The following is an 18,170-nucleotide window of genomic DNA, read 5'->3' as shown; positions in this document are numbered from 1 at the left end:
CAGTGATTTCAAACATTACAGTAACGTTGGACAGAATGTTCTTACTTGTGCATAACCAGAGATTTCAGCTGCCTTACGAAACCCTGAGATTGCTCCAGGGATACGTCTGAGCCGCCTTTAACTAACCCACTCAGGGCACGCTTACTTTCCCTTCCTCCTTCTCCTTGCGTCACCATATTGCCTCTCTGTATCAGTCATAGGTGCACAACAAATGTCACCGCTCCGGCGGGGCCGACTTCAGCACCGGGCCGGGCGGACAGCTCCAGCCTGGACCGGTCCGGCGGCGGCACGGCGGGGCCGCGCCCGGGGAACGGGATCGTGCGGGGGGGACGGGGCCGCGCAGTGGGAGGCGGAGCGGAGGGTCCCCCCCTTCCGGCGGCGGCGCGCAGAGGCGGCGGCCCCGCAGCCGGCGCTGTGCTTTTAAATGGGCGGAGCGGCGGCGGGCGGAGGGGCGGCCGGTAGGCGGTCGGCGCCGGCCCGCGGCTCCCATATAACCCCACCTCCCGGGCGAGGAGTGCCGCGGTAATTGGCTGGATGTGGTACTTGGAGATGTTGAGCTGGCTCCTTCCCCCCATGTCCCTGCACACACACAGGGGCGGGTGGTGCGGGCGGGAGCGGGAGGCAGGGCTCAGCCCCGGCGGTGGCGGGGCTCCCCCATCCGCCTGCCTGCCCGCCGCCGTGCCCGAGCCGCTGCTGCTGCTGGGCTGCTGCCTGCGGCCGCAGGACCCGGCCGAGCCGGCCCGAGGGGAGCGCGGGCGGCTGCTGGCGGCGGCCGAGATGATGGCGGAGGGCGGCGGCGGGCCGGCGCGGCGGAAGGCGCTGTCGCTGCTGGAGGTGGCCCGCTCCCGCTACGAGAGCCTGCAGATCTCCGACGACGTCTTCGGGGAGTCGGGCCAGGACAGCAGCGGGAACCCGTTCTACAGCACCTCGGCCGACTCCCGCTCCGCCGCCTCTTCCCAGGACGAGGAGGACGACGAGGAGGGCGAGGGGCGCCCGGAGGGGCCGTGCCCGCGGAGCAGGGCGACGCGGCGGCGCGTCCCCAGGCCGGCGGCGGCCCCGGCGGAGCGGCGGCGGCAGCAGCAGCAGCCTCAGGCCGGCGGCCCCGGCCCGATGGAGGAGGGGGAGGAGGACGAGGAGGCGGGCGGCTGGACGCGGTCGCTGCGAGACGTCCCGCCGCCTCGCTTCAAGGATAGCAGCGGTACGCGGGGAGCGGGGCCGGGCCGCGAGGCCTGGGCGCTGGCGCGGGGGTGCGGGTGCGTACGGGGGCAGCCGGGCTGTAGCGCGTGTGCGGGGTGCTTAGTCACAAGCATCCTCCCCCGAGACGCGGAGCACGGACGGCGGCGGAGCGCTCCCGGAGCAGCGCTTGTGTTTGTGAGTGCCCTGCACACAGGTGGGGATGCGCGTGGAGCCGGGCGGCTGGGTTGGCCCGCGGCCGCAAGGCTTTTTGTGCTGACCTCTCTCATCCTCACGTGTGCGGGCGGTGAAGTGGCAGGAGGTCGGGCAGCTCGGCACTCTGCGGGATGACTTTGCGCTGCCGGTCGCCCCGCTGGCTTCCGTGAGCCCGTTACAGCGCATCTGCGGGCAGGGCTGAGCATCCAAGTTGGCTGTGAAGGAGACAAGCTTTGCGAAAGCAGGTCATTGGTTACAGAGGGATGAGGTGTCCAATGAAGCGTTGGCGTCTCGGAAGGGTAGGTGAGCGCTGCTGCCTGTCTCCACTGAGATAATGGATGGCTTGTCTGTCCTAGGGTTTCTTGTCTTCACTGTGTTGTTTTACAGTGTTAAATTCATTCACTTTTTCTATTAGAAGGTAAGTGCACTTGAGCGCTTCTACACTCGGTGTAGTATGCTGGAATTTGTGCAATGGGACAGGTGGGAACCTACCTGAGGGAGCAGCTGGGGATGGGGGAGTGACGTGGAGCTGGCACTGGAGCTCAGAGTTGTGCAATGCTTCAGACAGATGTGAAAAAGAAGCTGCTGTTTTCCCCTAACTCTAGAAATCCCTAGATACTGTAATATCTTAAGTGTTAAGCTGATCTGCCTCTTTAAAGAACTTTTAAGTTTTGATTCTCACTCAGTGGATTTGTCTATGATCACATTCTGGACCATAGGCTTCATGGTGTGATGTTATTCTGGTGTTAATTAACACTTTATTTCTCTGCCTCCACTGGCTTATTTCTTCAAATCATTATTTTGTAGCAGTATGCCCTCTAACAAATAGAACTGGGATTCACAGTTTACTGTTGCTTTGGGAAAGAAAATTAAAAGTTGACCTGTTAACTCTAGAATTCAGATTTCTTTTGAAATGAAAAAGTCTCATCTGTGGTTATCAGAAATAGATGCAGAAGCCTCTTGAAATAAGCATGTGGGTTTTGCTGTGAATATTTCCTCCTAGTAGTAGATGAAGTAGAGCTTGCTGCTGCCCTTTCATTTTGTCGATCATAATGATGGTAATAGATGCTGCATGCTGCTCATAGCATGGTGATTTGGTTTGGCAAAACTTCAGATAGTATAGTGCTTTGATGTGTCTGAAGTATGTATGCTCTAATTACTTATTTATTGACTACTGTAATTCCAGGCTACAGAAACTAATGCACTGTACAACTAAACTCTTGTAATTCTAGTCTGTAGATCAACTGGCTTTAGGGGCAATGCATGTCTCATAATTAGATCCATGCTAAGCATACTTGTACTGTCATCACATACACTTCACTGGACAGTGTTCTGACCCAGGAAGCTGAGGCAATACCACTGAAGAGGAGGACTGCTTCCATTCCTAATGAACAAATGCAATGACATCTACAAGAAAGAAATGTAGGGTCAAGCATACAGCACTAACAAATTATTCTTAGTTTAAAAGTTTTGGATGAAAGAACATTCTCTCCAGGTTCTGGGCTTAAAAAGAAGTCAAAAAAGATAAAATGTAAATTAGCACAAAACAGGATCACAGAATGGCCCAGGTTGGAAGGGACCTCAAGGATCATGAATTTCCAAGCTCCCTGCCACAGTCAGGGCCACCAACCTCCCCGTTTAATACTAGACTAGGTTGCCCAGGGCCCCATCCAGTCTGGCCTTGAATGCCTCCAGGGACCAGGCATCCACAACCTTCACTGGGCAAATCTTCAGAGTGTGGTCTTCTGGTGTCAGATGATGCAAGGTAATTCCATTGCTGTACTTCTGTTGAGTATACTTCTATTGAGATTACAACCAGAAAACAAATTTGTATTTGTAGCTGAAGTCTCACGAAACATCAACTACATCAATTCTAGAAATAAATCTTTGAATCAGACTAGGATCAAACAGTGTCAAGCTGTTGGGTGTGGGAGACAGCCCCATTAGGAAAGGGAAGGTATGGAACAGAAAAAGATTTAAGTTTTTTAATAAGCATGAGCTAAAACTATCAAGAAAAAAAAGCTGCTTATGATACTCTTGTGGTCTTTTTAACCAGAGGCAGAAAATCCTATTGCTTTACCTTTTCCCTTTTAAATAAAAGTACTTAGTGCCTTTCCCTTCCCAGACTCAGTGTCTTAACAAAGTATTGTACTTACCCTAGAATTAGTCTCTAGAGTCATCAGGCTTACTGTGTTTCTGAGATGAAATATCAGTTGAGGCCCAGATGCTGTGGGGGCTGCTGGCAGTGTGAGATGTTTCAGTTCAGTCTGGCCTCAGTCTGGACTCAGTCACTGTGTGTACTTATGAGGATGTCTGCCTTGCCCACGTACTGCATTCTGATGAACTGGGAAAGGTCTGTCCCAGCTTTGAGTGCTGGGAGAGAAGTGACTGGATGGCATCACTACACAACACTTTATTATAGGCTGTTTATATTCCTGAACTGTTTTCTGCCTCTTCTTCAGGCATTTTCAGTTACTGAATTCTTATTAAATTGAACAGAAAAAAATAGTGGATGTGTAGAGTTCTTTTTGTGCTAGGGAGGTTCAGGTTGGATGTAAGGAAAAAACTCTTCTCTGAAAGAGTAGTCAAGTATTGGAGCAGGCTGCCCAGGGAGATGGTGAAATCACTGTTCCTGGAGGCAGGTGGGGCATGGAGGGACATGGTTAGTGAGTGTGATGGGTGATAGGCTGATGGTTGGCTAGATCTTTAAGATCTTTTCCAACCTTAACGATTCTGTGGAAGGAATAACAAAAAACATGAATAGCTTTATCAGACTTCCGTTGTGGGAGTCCAAGATAGCACTAACTCTAACACTCAGGTTAGAACAGATGGTTTGCTGGTTCTCAGTGTTATTTTCAGTTAAGCTATTCTGCAAAATCATTCTCTCTAGTTGCTGAGAAGAGTACAAGCCATATTGTGATGCCCTGATTTTTAAACTGATAAACGGTGGTACTATGTAGCTCTGATTAAAATAGGTTGGGGAAACAAGGGAGCTCAATTGCTTGCCACAAATTTCAAGGTAATGATGTGAGTTCTGAAGTATTGTGATATAAGTTGGATAGGAGATCTTGGAGACAGGTGCTGAAATGCTTTCCCTTGAGAAAGAGTGTCTGGCTCTAGCAGGTCTGTAGGTAGGTCAATATGTGTGTTTAAAAGGATGGTGACATCCTTGAGGAAATGTTGGTTCCCAGCATGTTTTGTTATCTCTCTTCTCACTCTCTTGAAGGGATAACTTCTCATTTTCTCCAGATCTTACTGTGAAGGGAAAGGTGAAATTGATTTGTTGGGAAGTGGACCTACAGAGAGGGAGAGAGGCTTCTGGGAAAGAAATCTGACCTCTGCCCTCTTGGAAGAAAGGATTGATGGGTTTTCTCTGGCTTCCCTTCCTCTGGTAGGATAGAGTGAGTTGTGGAAAAGTTGCTACAGTAGGGGAAGTGGAATTGAAATGGAGAAAAGCAACTATCACTAGTGGTAGGCTAGCAAATGCCAGTAACTCAATATAAAACCTTGATTTCTAGTTGCTTCTGCCTTAAACTTCTTTTAATGTGTATGCTATTACTCTACAGAATGCCCTGGCTTGGATGGGTCTCAGAAAGATTGAGTTTAACTTTTGGCTCCACACAGGACCACTCTGAGTTCAAATCCTATTTCTGACAGTGTCGTCCAAATGAATCTTGAACTCCAACAGGCTTGCTACTATCACTGAATCACCACCAACTAAGGTTACCTTTCCCTGTCAGGAGCTATAGCCCTCTTCGCTGTAGCCCTGAAAGCCACAAAGGGAATATCCTTCAGTGATGAGAGAAATGGAAGTATAGAAGTGAAAAGATTTGGGTGATTTTGAGTAGTGCTTTCCTCTGTTTGCCTAGTAATCTGCCCAGGAGATATTCTGTAAAACATGGGCTGTCTTGCTTTTGGTCTTTCTTCTTGGAGGGTCTTAGAAACTACAAATATCCTTATATTACTGCATCTTGATGTAGCTGATATTCTCTCCCTAGAATCTAATGCTTCCAATATGTATATATCCAGCCCTCCTGTTGTTAGAGATCATGTTTTAAGGTGGCAGTGGTAGCAGGGAAGTCTGATTAAAAATTATTGCTATGGTCCTTTAGTTACAGCCAATCGGTGCTACTGTTTTCTTTGTTTTTGTATTCTTACAAATCTGTTCGTAGACCTAAACACAAGGACAAATTATTGTTCCATACTGAAAGTTTGAGGTGACTGCTCCTGAGCAGGTTGCGTTTGGAGATCATCACTAACTTTTTATGGGCTTCCAGAGTATTTGTCAAACACAAAATGTGCTGTAAGAAATCTTTGGAGAACACACTCCAGAAGAGCAGCTTGCACTGAAGAAGTTACGTAGGCCATATCTAACAGTCAGGCTCTCCTTGTTACCTTGGAGGTTTAAATGAATATTTGAGGTAATTTTTAATATACTTTGTAATTTTTTCATTGTTGTTGCTTTATGAATGCTAAACAATGAAAGTGAATTTAGTTTCTTCAAGCTAGCCTCCAGTGAATATCACAGCATAATAGATATTGTATAGCATGGAATTGTTTATTTGAAAATAAGCAGCTGGAAACAGTTTTAGGAGAGCTAAATAATTCAGCTGAAGTTATCAAAGGAGAGTAAAGGAATAAGGTAGAAAGGGAGTGGCTTTCCATCTTGTTTCAGTATGTCTAATTGTAAATCAGAGTTGTAGGGAGAGAGGCAGTGTGCATGCTCTTCCCAAGAATAGAAGACTTGTGTGGGGAGGCAGATGAGAAGACAGTATTCCAGCAACAGGCAGACAGGATGAAGAGTTCTTGAGTCAGGCTGAGTCATAAAAGAGGGCCACATACATGCTGCCATCTAACAACACTGATCATCTTGGTTCAAGTCCTGAACTGAATCTGAAGGCTTTCATTGTACTCAATTGAGGACAGTACTTAAAGATTCCAGAGTTATAAGAAAACCTATAAAAGCTATTTAGTTGTTTATGAAATATTCTACTTGAGAAATATCTGGGCCAGATCTTTTGACTGCAAGCTGGTAAAGTGCCTCTGATGTGACATGTTATTGCTTACTTCTGTCATCAGAATTAGTGGCTTTTGACTTGCTTAACCATGGAAAATGGTATATCTGTATGAGCTGTTCTTGCATTCTAAGTAGAAGTTATTTATAGCTTCCTAGATGTTTTGTGATACTGCTGTGTGTTATGATAAATACATCATGAAGATGTACACTACAATTTTCCAGATCATTTATTGGATGACTTAAAGGTTTGATGTTTTGCTAAATATGTGAATTATGCAATGACTTGGTATATTGTACCTCTTATGAAACCTAAATATGCTTTTTATGTGGTTTCAGAACACACTTTCCTGCTTCCATTGACACTGAAGTAATATGTCCACGACAGTCTTGTTAATTCTAAAATTTACTGTGATTTAGCTGTGTTCCCATCCTTTTGTGCATAGCTCTGTTTGAATATGTATTTTGTGAAACACATACTGTTGATAAATTTCACAGAAATGACTATTCTTCTCTGCTTTTAGACAGAGTACCAGTTCTGGTCATTACTTGAGACATGAAGATTTATAAATGCTGCAAATTAAGGTCTTATCTATAGACAGTGACTGAACGTCTAAAGAATAAAAAACTTATTTACTTCTTGATCTTCTACTGCATCTAAAGAGTCTTTTCCCCCTTGAAGTTATTTATGGGGACATTTCAAAGAAATAGATTATTTCCTACAAATACTCATGTCCACTTGCTTGCTATACTGTTTCTGTGACGTGGACAACTTCCTTGTCTGCCTACCTCCAAGTCAGTCTGGAGAGGAAATTAGTTTCTCTGATGAGCCTAATGAGGATACTAATAGCTGAGTTCATTTGCTAATTCTGTATGAACTGCTGGGCCACAGGAAGCTGTCTTGGGTGTTATAGAAGAAGCAAGAAATTTATCTTAGGTGTGCTTGTTTGTTTACGTGTTTTGTTTAGTTTTCCTCCATGCTGGTCTTTGAAAAACTTTGAGCAGATGGATTTAGCAGTTTGGAAATACAGGGTCCTTCCCAAACAGGAAATAATCATGGATTCAGCTTTACATTTTATCTGGAGGTCAGAGGATTATAGTCCCTAAAATACCTCATCCTTCCCTACTGCTAAAAGTTCTGCATGTTATTAGAGAATAGAGCAGATGGGCTCCAAAGGAATACGTAAGACAAATGCTTGAGAATGCTAGGATTTGACATCTCACTTCTTTGTGGCAAGGCATCCTTTCTAGGAACTTATCCAAGCTCCCACTTGAATATGATGTTAATCAGTCACTGTCTCTATCTGAAAATGAACAGATAATGTAACTGAATGGGTCTTGTAAAAATGAAGCCATAGCTCTAAGAGTGAGGGATTTCAGGGAAACAGTTTTAGAGGTCTCTTTAGCTTATCTTGGCCTTATACAAATATTTCTGAATGATCACCCCTGATTTTCTGTGAAGATGACTGATATTAATGGCACCTGATAGAAAGTTTGCTTTCAATTTTGCTTTCCTGCGCATCATACGGATTCATACAATTTGTACTGACAAACAGTATTTCCCATTAGGAAGGATAAAGAACAAACACAAGGAGCTTCTACTCAGATAGCAACACAAGGTATTAGCTGTGCAGGCAGAAACTGGTGAAACTGAAGTGTAGTTTATGAATCACACTAAAGATGCAAGAATCTTGTCAGAGCAGGATAATAAGAGTCACTGAAGCAAAGAGCATCTTATGTCTGTATGGGTGGGGAGAAGTAGTTGTTTTGTACAAAGATTACTGTACTGAGATGAAAGATACAGTGGGACCATCAGCAGGTACAAATGGTTTTGGTTTTATTTATTTTATTTTATTTTGTTGGGGGAAAGGGGAGAAAGAACAGAAAACAGACTTAAAGCAGATGCTGATATAACTGATTCATTTGTGATTACATATGGCAGAGAGGTGGGTGTGTATGAAATAGATTAAATTGCAGCATGAAAAGAGAGTATGTATCTTTTTTCTAGGTTACTTATGAAATTCACTGCTGTGGAAAATCTGTCTATCTAGTCTGTACAATCATCTGCATTTTTTTCTTTTTTTTAAGTGGTAAATGCTGGCTGACTTCCCAGTGGGGAGCACCTGGAGCTGTGCAGTCAGAGATCTGTGTTGCTGAGGACATGTAGGTGTTCTCATTGTTATGATGCTCTCTGCTTGCAACCTGCAGCACGTTACTGGATCACAGAATGAGAAAACCTCTCTAAACTGAAGACTTTTTCTCATTTCTGGGGTATCATAATTATTTTTTTTTTTACTTAAAATCTTGTCCTATCATGTAGTCACTAGTTAGTTTGAGACAAAGTAAAACTAGTATGAAGTTTTATACTGGTAAGATCTGCATTCCCTCTTGTCACTAACTTTGAGGTTATAAGAAATGAAGCACTAAGACTTGGGGTCCCTTTGAGCAATCCGTGGCTTCTTCCATGGTGTTAACTTTCCTGCAAATAGTATATTAAAAAAAAAAAAAAAAAAAGAGTAAGGAAAGAAGCCTGTGAGTGTATTGCTAATCTAATTCAGAAAAGAGTTATGGGTTTTGGCATAAACTACATACTGTTCTCCCTACTTGAGGAGGCTGTATCTGATAAGGAATGGCCTCCTTGCTCCTGCAGAAGAGACCTTCATTTGCTTCTGTACTTAACTGACATCACAGATGGTCTACAACATTTGTCCTCCCTTTTAGTGTAGGGCCTGGCAACCAGGACCCCACTCTCACAGCCAAGAGCACCTGGGGAGGTGAGACCCATGGCCAGGTGAAGCTGTGGGAAGCGGAACCTAGCCTTGCTGGGGCTGAGGCTGATGGCATGGGAGATGACCTGAGGCCCTAGGCCATAGGAACAGTCACGTCTGTGAGTGCCCCTAGGGTAGTTCCTTGAAACAAACTCTGGATGGTCTTTACTTTTGCTAAAATGCCTCTTTCATAAAAGAGGTGGGAACGAATTCGGCACTGCTTGTTTGGGCAGCTCTTTCAGACCTCGTACAGGCTGCTTTGTCAGTCGTGGTGAGCCTGGATCCAGTCCTCAAAGTGTCTGGGGCACAGCTTCATTTCCTGCCTGTTTTGCAGGTGCTGTACAAGTTCCTTCTCTATAAAATTACCTGTGCTGTTTGTTGTGTATGAAACATGGTATCAGCTGATGCTTTTGCTGTCTGAAGTGCTTGCATGTTGTTACAAACTACGTGAGCCTGGAGAACTACAACTGTTGCTGTGTTCCGTCAGACTTGTCTCCTCCCATCCTTCAATGAATCAGCGGCATCTTCTAGAGGCAGGAGCCATGTCATTAGTAGCTCTGATTTCTGCAGAGCGCTTTGCATTACATTGTATCTCTCATGACCAACACCTTCTCGCAGAGACTGAAATTTGAGGCTGAGGTGGAGCAGATACAGCAGCAGCCGACCATTTAGATACCCGATGGGGGCTACATTATATTCTCACTAAAATTGTTGTTACTGCAACTGTCTGTTTCTGTCTCCATTTCAGTTTGCTAAGACCTGGGTTAGTATCTCTGAAAAGTGGTATGAAGATCTAAAACTTAAGTATTATTAAAAATTATTATTCTTTTTAACACCTTCCTTAATGGAGGTGAACTTACTGAACTTTATTAAACTTCTAGATGAAACAAAACTGGGAGGAGCTCTGTGTATGCTGGAGGACCAGCTCAAAATTCATGCAGTTCTTGACAGCTTGAAATAGCCCAGGGGAGTGAAAGGGTACAATGTAAGTGAGAAACACATAGCATGAAGGCAGCTGTGATTAACAGTGGAAATGCAAAATGGAGGGGAAAGAGAAGAAGCCTTTAGACAGAAAGGGAACTAGAGGGTGAAGCTGAGCACATGATGAATGTGACTCAGTGTCATATTGTTGTGAAAAGACAAACATCTTCCTCAAATATGTAAGCAGAAGAGCTTAGAAGATTTGTGATGAGACTGACCTGCCATTTAGGAGGGAGAGTCTGGGTGGGTAACCACCCCAGGTAGGAGGTAAATAGTCAAAATGTGTTGACAAAGAGGACCAAAAAGGAAAAAAATCTACCAACCAGACCATGTTTCAGTATTCTGTTTATAAACTAAGTGGTCATGTGGATAAGTAAAGGCTATTGTAGAAAAAGGCATTATCTGCCTTATCTGCTATGGAAATTGAATACGAGGAATAACAGGCTTAAGCTGAATTGATGGAGAATTAAATCAGTCATGATGGAAGCTCTCAGCCAGTGTAATACAGCGGCAGACTGGGTTTGTCTTTGGAAACCAAATAACAAGCTGTACTAACCTGCTGTAATAGATTGACACCTAGTATGTATAGTGATCTCTGGTAGAGACTTGGATTAATTGACTTCTCATGTCCCTTCCAGCAATCATTTCTGCTGTTTTAAAAATGGTTAAGATAGTTGTGTACACTAGGAAAGCTGCTCAGTGGCAAATTGTACTTTGGAGTGCTAGGCAGAAGTCTTGCTACATTCATCTTTTGCCTTGCCTTTGGGAATGGAGTGAAGCTGAATATCTTGCAGGAAGGAGCTGTATTTTCAGAGAAGGCCTTCTCATCTGTTAGGGTGAAACGCTCTCTTTCCTCTTATTCCAGTCCAGTGGCCCAGGCCTACATGGCTGTTACTCACAGTATTGCTGTCTCTATCATGTGCTAGGATTAATGAGTTGTATGTCAATTAATACCGTATCTCTACTCAAGTGATTAACTCTAGGCTTCATTTTGTGTGTTTAAAAGCTAATTTTGTTATGCCAGGAACGCTGGATATAGTACTGCCCAAATACTTGTATTACTACCTTTGCAGTACCAGGGAATCTTTTAGTTGTTGCATCATCAAGTAGTTGCTTTTATCCATGACTTTCTTGAGGTATGAAGGCCCTCCTTGCAAGTAAATAGCAACAGTACTACTGTAAAGTGTGAGAACAGACATTCAGAGGAGGAAGACAGGTACAGGTCTGGAATATGCCCAACCAAGTCCATGATCCAGTCACCTGAACTGATGACCATGGAATAGGTTTCTTGACAAGGAAGGACAAGAGAATGCATTTGTTTCTCAGATAGCTGTTTCCTCACTTCTTTGTGAGCTTTGCAAAGTTGTTTCATCTTGCAAAGAATGCTATTGTGCTTGGATCTTTTCTTTTAATGATATATACCTCAGGTATGATTGTATCTTGGCTATGATACAAGTGAGTAATACTGTTTTGATTTTGTCTCAGTGTTCATGGATGTTATTCTTTCCATTCAAATTGGTTCAATCTTAAAGAATTATCAAGATCAAGTTAACAAGCTTAACAAGTTACCAGGTCTCTTCTTTTTCTTAGATTATACTTGGTTTTTGTTTTGTTTCTGTTTTGTTTTTAAATTTAGGCTGTTACCTTGATTACCTTGAACTTGGATTCACTTTGGATCTTGTGATGAGACTATCAGTATTTGAGGAATAAGAAAAAATATTAACTAACCTATGACATTAATTATTTATGCTTTTGCTTATGCCGCAGGCATTGCAGCTTGTGCTATCCTATCTTCAGACTCATGAAACTTATCCTCTGATGAACCTCATTAGTTGTCTTGAAAACCAAGGCAGAATCCTTGCTTTGCCAGCTGGATCACACCTAACTTACCACAAATATGCACCCTGAAAAATTCACTGACCTTGCTTATATCTTCATCCCCCTTTCTCTCCATTTTATTTTTGCAAAAGAGCCTTTTAGCTCTTTCTGTATAAGACACAGCTGTTTCTGATTAGGAGGTATAGGAATATAGCCAGAAGTATCTAATTCCCTAATTCCACTAAACTGGGATAAATACTAACTACTTTGAGCTCTGTAAGAGTAAAGCTGAAAACTACTTACTTTCTGGGGCAGATGGTAGGTGTAAAATATTCAATTGTGGATATTTTTTAATTGATACCATCAAACTGGGCTCCAAAAATGGAAGATTCTAAGAATTTAAGATGTACTTACACTGGTAATGCTGTTGCTGAGATTATATCGGTTTTTAATTCTTTCTTCTGTTCTTTAAACTGTTCAATGCCATTCACTGAATCAAAGACAAGAAACTAAATGAACTAAGTGAGCTATTTTTTTCTAGAAGCAGCTATTTGTTTTATGCTGAAATATATAAATGCTGAAGTAGAAATGTCTGATAGCATTTATAAGCAAATACAGAAGTTGAGCATGACAATTTTTGAAATACAAACGATGCCTTCTCTTTAGGTCTGTTGTTGAAAGGCTGACTCAAAAGGGAGAGAGAGGGTCTGGGTATTGACCTGGAGCAGCTTGACATTGAGCAGTGTGCTACCAATTGTTCTAATGTCAGCTTTCTTCCTAAGATAAAAGGGAGGTGGGATTTTTGCTTTTCAAGCTGAAATGGGCAACTAGAGGGAGAATGCTTTAGCACAATGCTTTCATCAGAAAAGGAGCTAGGAAACAAGTATAACAAAAGCTGTCCAAAACTTTGCTTTGAAACTTTCCATTTCTAGTGAATCCTTTTAATCTGTACTATAACCTTTTCCTAACCTTGTCTTTCTGCTATGGCTTTTAGTTTCTCTGTTTCTCTTTCTAGAAAATCCTTTGTTGTCATAAAAATGGCTGTTTCTCCTACATCTTAATATAGATCTTACTAATCCTTCACATTTTAGTGTTGTATTTTTTAGTCATTATGAACTTCATTTTTTCTTATTCTTCTGAGCACTGCTGGATTCCACGTCTCCACTGTCCATGTTAAAATTGCAAGTAGTCTGGGGCAAGAATTCATGGTTCATATTTTGTTCCTTAGTAATTCAGGCTTTTTTTTTTTCCTCTGTCGTAAGTGGGAAGGTTCCATTCCTGTGGGATGAGAAGGCAAAGGTCTTCCGAATAAATACTGAGTTCTTATCTGCCTCGTGCAAAAATAGGCGATGGGGAGTGAGAGCAATTTGAAATGCTCCTGCTTAGAGGTAGCTTGTTCAAATTCAGTCCTTATTAGATGGCTAATTTGTAGTGAGAAGAGCCTGTCGTGCAGCAAATATGTGGTGCTGAGGGACATGATCAGTGGGCATGGTGGTGATGGGTTTGATGGTTGGCCTTAATGAATCTATGAAAAAGCCAGTTAGTGTTGAGATGAAGTTGTGAGAGCAGGCTCTGCCTGTTCTTAGATCCATAGTGCCACATAAAGATGGGACCTGGTACTTCTAGCATACTGAAATATGGGCACGTGCCCCTGGACCACATTGCTCACTGACACCTGCTACAGCTGATGTTTCAGATCTGAGTGTGGGAGATGCAATATGTGAACAACTGTCACACCCACCAGAGCATTAAACTTAGCATTCCTTCCAGCTTGTTAACACTTAGTGCAGCTCAGAAAAGTTTGGGTTTCATATCTATTTGTAGTGGTGCTTTTCTGTGGCTTTGGTTATCTCATGATTAACTGACCTTTTTGGCTGAAGGCTGAGCTTTGAGGTGCCTGCTGCCTCTGCATGGAGTTCCGAGCCAGCATTTTACTGGGACTGAGGTGTGAATGCATCTGTACTTCTGCCACCTGGTACAAGAGCCTAGTAGAAGCGTAGAGGCTAATGCACTGTGTGATCGCTCAAATGCATTGCATTGTGCAGCTAAGAAATATTCTCCCATCCCTTCCCTCACTGTATGGTCAGGGGTGTGGATTGGGTTTCTTATGCCTTCTTCTGTTGCTTGCACAACTACCTTTCAGAGCCTGTCATCACTCAGACATTGATTCTGGAAGCAGGAGGATGTAGTCAAAGCAAATGATATCTATAATTAAAAAAAGTTTGGTGTGTGTTGCTTTCTTTTTCCTCTTAACATTAGCTGAACTCACTGTTGTTCTATGTCCTAAATAATTATACTGATGGAGTGTAAATGCTTCCTAAAGAGACATTCATTTGAAACTTTGCTTTCTCTGATCACTGCTGTAGGCATCTGCTGTAAGTTGCCTTGCCTGTAACTTAGGAGAAGAGAAAGTAAGGTCTTTGCTAAGCAATGTCTTCAAGCTTTTTTTTAATTTGTTTTATTTGGTGATGCCTTCAAGGACTTTGCTTGACATAATAGTACTTCTACCACTAACACATTTGTTTAGAGCAATACTTGGCTATCAGAAATATTAATAACCTCACAAGCATGCATTTCAGTGTAGTGTGGGGTTGGTGACCAAGAACAACTTGCTTGACTTCAAGCTATTGTGATTACCTGCCTCAAATGGTCTCTGCTAAACTGAATCCTGAGTCCCCAAAGTAGAACAGTGTTGTCAGTGAACTCCCTATCTGTAACCTCTTTTTTTTTTTTTTCACAAGATTGGTTTCTGCTTTGAAATGCAGACCTTCTTCAGGAATAGTAGCATTTGTGTAGGTTACTTGAAAGAATGATGGAGAGGTTCTTGCCAGAGCATGCAGTGCGAGAGTAAAGAAGGCTGCACTGCTAGCAGTGCTGCTGAAGAACTTGGAAAAGCAGCTCTGTGTGGAAGAGCAAACTGGCATTCAGACCTATGCCTGTGTTTGAGGTTTCCAGCTAATCAGCAGTAATTGATCAAAACTATCAAGATAATCAAAGTGAAGTATAACAAAGTTAAACCAAGACCAAATGAATGATCACCAAGGAAGAACTTTAGCTCTGTAAAGCGACTCTATTCACTTATGTGCAAAAAGATTTCAATGCAGTTCTTGGAATTGGGAGCTTTCTGTTAAATGACAGTTGCATTCTCATTCTGCCAGCCTTATGTTGTCACTCTGAAGATAATCTTGTGAAATATCTGCTGCCTTTTTGGCCCTCAGTTGAGCTTTTGGAGTTAAAAGTGTAAAGTATGTGTGAGCACAAGTCTCCCCTTGTCTTCAGAGAAAATTTCACCAGCCTTTTTCTAATCTGCAGGACACAGAAGCCATAGCTCTTTGGTAGTCATCTTCCTTGGCCCTGTTTTCTTGTGATGAGTAAAGGTGGATTTAAGAGCAATCACAGGTTAAATAAAGCAACTTCAAACATGAAGTTATTTCACCATTGTTTTGTAGAATATGAGGAGTTTTCTTAAATGAGAGAGGGGAATGTATTTATTATTTATTTTTTAAGGTATCTGGTGATCCCTTAGCATATTTATCAAAAAGCATGACCTGTTTTTTTTTTTTTTACTATATGAGGAGCTTTAAAGCCTGACATTTCACAGCTTGCCATCAAATGTGTGACTAAATTACTTCTTAAAAATGTTATTTTTATAAACACAACAATAGCCAATTTGGAATCAGATCTGTGTCTAAGAGGTAGAAACTAACGTTATGGCCCATGATTAAAAGGGAAAACCAGTGCTCCCTGAACTCCTCATCTGCTTGCCAAGGCTTGAGAAGTCATTGCACTCTATTGAGTGATAGTCATAAGGCCCTGAAGGGATGATGATAAGGATGCAGGAATGACTACAGAAAATTTGTGTGGTAGAAAGATATTTCCCTCCTTTCCTACTGCTATGCATGTTGCAGGCTCAATCTTGCTTATAGGATTAATAATTTCAATGGCTGACTGCACAAGTTTGTGCTCTGGAAATTTATTTCCATTAGAGAAAAACACAAGGCTGTTAAACATCCTTTTGATTTGTCAGCAATACATATTTAAAGTTGAAGTTGAGTGTCAAGGGATGTTAAAAAAGAACATTGTCTTGAATCTAGAAAAACCCATAAGCACATGCTTAAATGCTAAGCTTTTCTGTATGTGTGTGCAGTACTACTTTAATAATTCTATAGTAACATCCTATAACCAGACTAACGTTAGAGCTGTTATACCAATGCAAAAGCCCTTCTGTCCAGTTCTATTGCTGCTTTGTTCTTCCAAAAAAAAAAAAAAAAGATTTTCTAGGGATTGGAAAGGGAACCAACACCATTTCAGAGCAAACTGATTAATACTGGAATAAAACCCACTTGTTAGATCAGTCCTTACTGAGACTTACAGAATTCAAGTGCATGTTCAACTCTCTGCTGAAGTAAGGGTTGAAATGAGTCAGGTAGGCTGCTTCAGACCTGGATGTTGTTATTGGGTTACTCTAAGGCAGTGGTCTCCAAAGTTGTTTGGTTATCCACCTCCATTAGTAGAAGTTTTTTGACATACATTTATTTTTAAATTGTACATGTATGCTACTGTGCTAGTAAATAAAATGTAATAAAACGTACACAGAAATAGGAATTCAAAAAGGATGAGATAGAGATGAAGTAAGCACTCTTTATACTTTTATTACTTGACAGTGCAAAAATTATATTCTTCCTGTCATGTGTGCTCTCAGGGTTTGTGGTACCCCGAGTTAGAGACCACTTATCTAAGGTCAGTGAAAGAATCTTAACATGACCAATGTTCATTTCTGGTCAATGCCCAGTGAGCTGGTCTGGGGTCATCTTTGTGCAGTTCTGCTACACTGCTTCAAACCAGGCCCATAGTGAGAATTTCTGTGAGATGGCTTGGCTCTGTCTGATGATAGTACTATGAGATCTAGTATTTAGCAGTGATGCAAAGCAATATGTTCATCTCTCTCTCCCTCCCCCCCCTCCCCAGATAAGTAACACTCTAGCTTGCCTAGGGTACTTAAGGTTTTGATAATGCTAGGTTATAAAAACTTCAGGCCTTGCTAATAGTCTGAAAGCTTTTATTTATTTATTTACCACTAAAGCATTGATGGGGGTTATAGTACTTAGGACCTAGTATAACCTAACCTTGGGGGAGGAACATAATTAATTCCCGATGTGGAAGAGGAAATGGTAGAGGTATTCAGGGCAGTTCATGATGAGGAAGAAGGAACCACATCAGATATGATAGAAGAAGCTGATGGGATTGAATAAGATGCAGCAGGTCTGTTATTTTTCTTAATTTTATTTTGAGACATTCAACATAAATAAAGAATGTATGGAGAGAAGCATAGCTTAAACGTGAGACTTTTGTGAACATAGCAACAAACAGCTGAAGAAATGGAATGGCTACACAAAGGAGCAAATATGTCTTTAATATAAAAACAGCTGTGGCAGTTAAGTCTAGAAGGCTTCGGAAGCAGGAAGCTCCCTGTGGAGACAGATATTCTTCTCTTTGTTTGCCTTGCTATTCCTGCACACAGAGCCAAGAGAGCATGGAGAGACTTAGTGGTTAAAACTGGAGGTTTTCAGGTACTTCTTTTACTGTGGGTCTCTGTATTCAAGGAGTGTTTAAAAAAAAGCAAATGGAAAAAATGGAAGGAGGTCTGGAAACAGATGAGCATTCATCCTAACATTGAAGCTGCTATTCTGTTGTTCTGGCTGGAGCAGCAGCATGGGATGATCTCTCCAGGAGGTGTGATCCAACACTGGAGTTTCTGACAAGCAAACACTGACTGAGACATTGCTGCAGCAAGGGCATGGCAGGAGGTCTCGGCTCTATAGGAAATGCCGTGGTAAAGAGGCAGAAAAGCTTGGATGTCAGCCATGAGGAAGAAACAGCTTTTGCTGTTTAGGAGCAGGGGTTTCCTTAAATAACCTTCAGTCATTTGTTATTTAAGTGGAGGCTGTGAAGCAGCTAGGGGATTGAGTGTTCCTCGTAGGAAATGTTGCGGTGCTAGATGAAGCCTGATGAGTAGTCCTCACACAGGTCTTGGACACTTCCTTGCTGGCAAGGACTGGCAAAGTTGAAGGAAGGGGCTTGCAACAGATCTCTCTGTGAGCTGTGCCACATATGCCATCAAATTGTATTGTTTTTTGTGGCCTGAGTGTATGGACCATACAGAAGAACAAGTTTCTGCCTTTGTTCACTTGCAGAAGTAT

At 42.5% G+C, this 18,170-nt stretch overlaps 1 protein-coding gene across 1 annotated transcript in view; it reads left to right on the top strand.

Moving 5' to 3' along the window:
* The first annotated feature begins 765 nt into the window (after positions 1-765).
* PGBD5 (piggyBac transposable element derived 5) overlaps positions 766-18,170 on the top strand; it is a 63,187-nt gene continuing 45,782 nt past the window's right edge. Inside the window, exon 1 of the mRNA XM_065736427.1 lies at positions 766-1,198. Coding sequence (XP_065592499.1) covers positions 778-1,198 — 421 coding nt within the window. The 5' untranslated portion in view covers positions 766-777. The remainder of the gene's footprint in view (positions 1,199-18,170) is intronic.

The sequence above is a fragment of the Cyrtonyx montezumae genome, unplaced genomic scaffold (genome assembly GCF_038088225.1).
Source record: "Cyrtonyx montezumae isolate F1298 unplaced genomic scaffold, pur_monq_1.0 scaffold_0, whole genome shotgun sequence".
NCBI lineage: Eukaryota > Metazoa > Chordata > Aves > Galliformes > Odontophoridae > Cyrtonyx > Cyrtonyx montezumae.
This window is presented reverse-complemented; position numbering and strand designations above follow the sequence as displayed.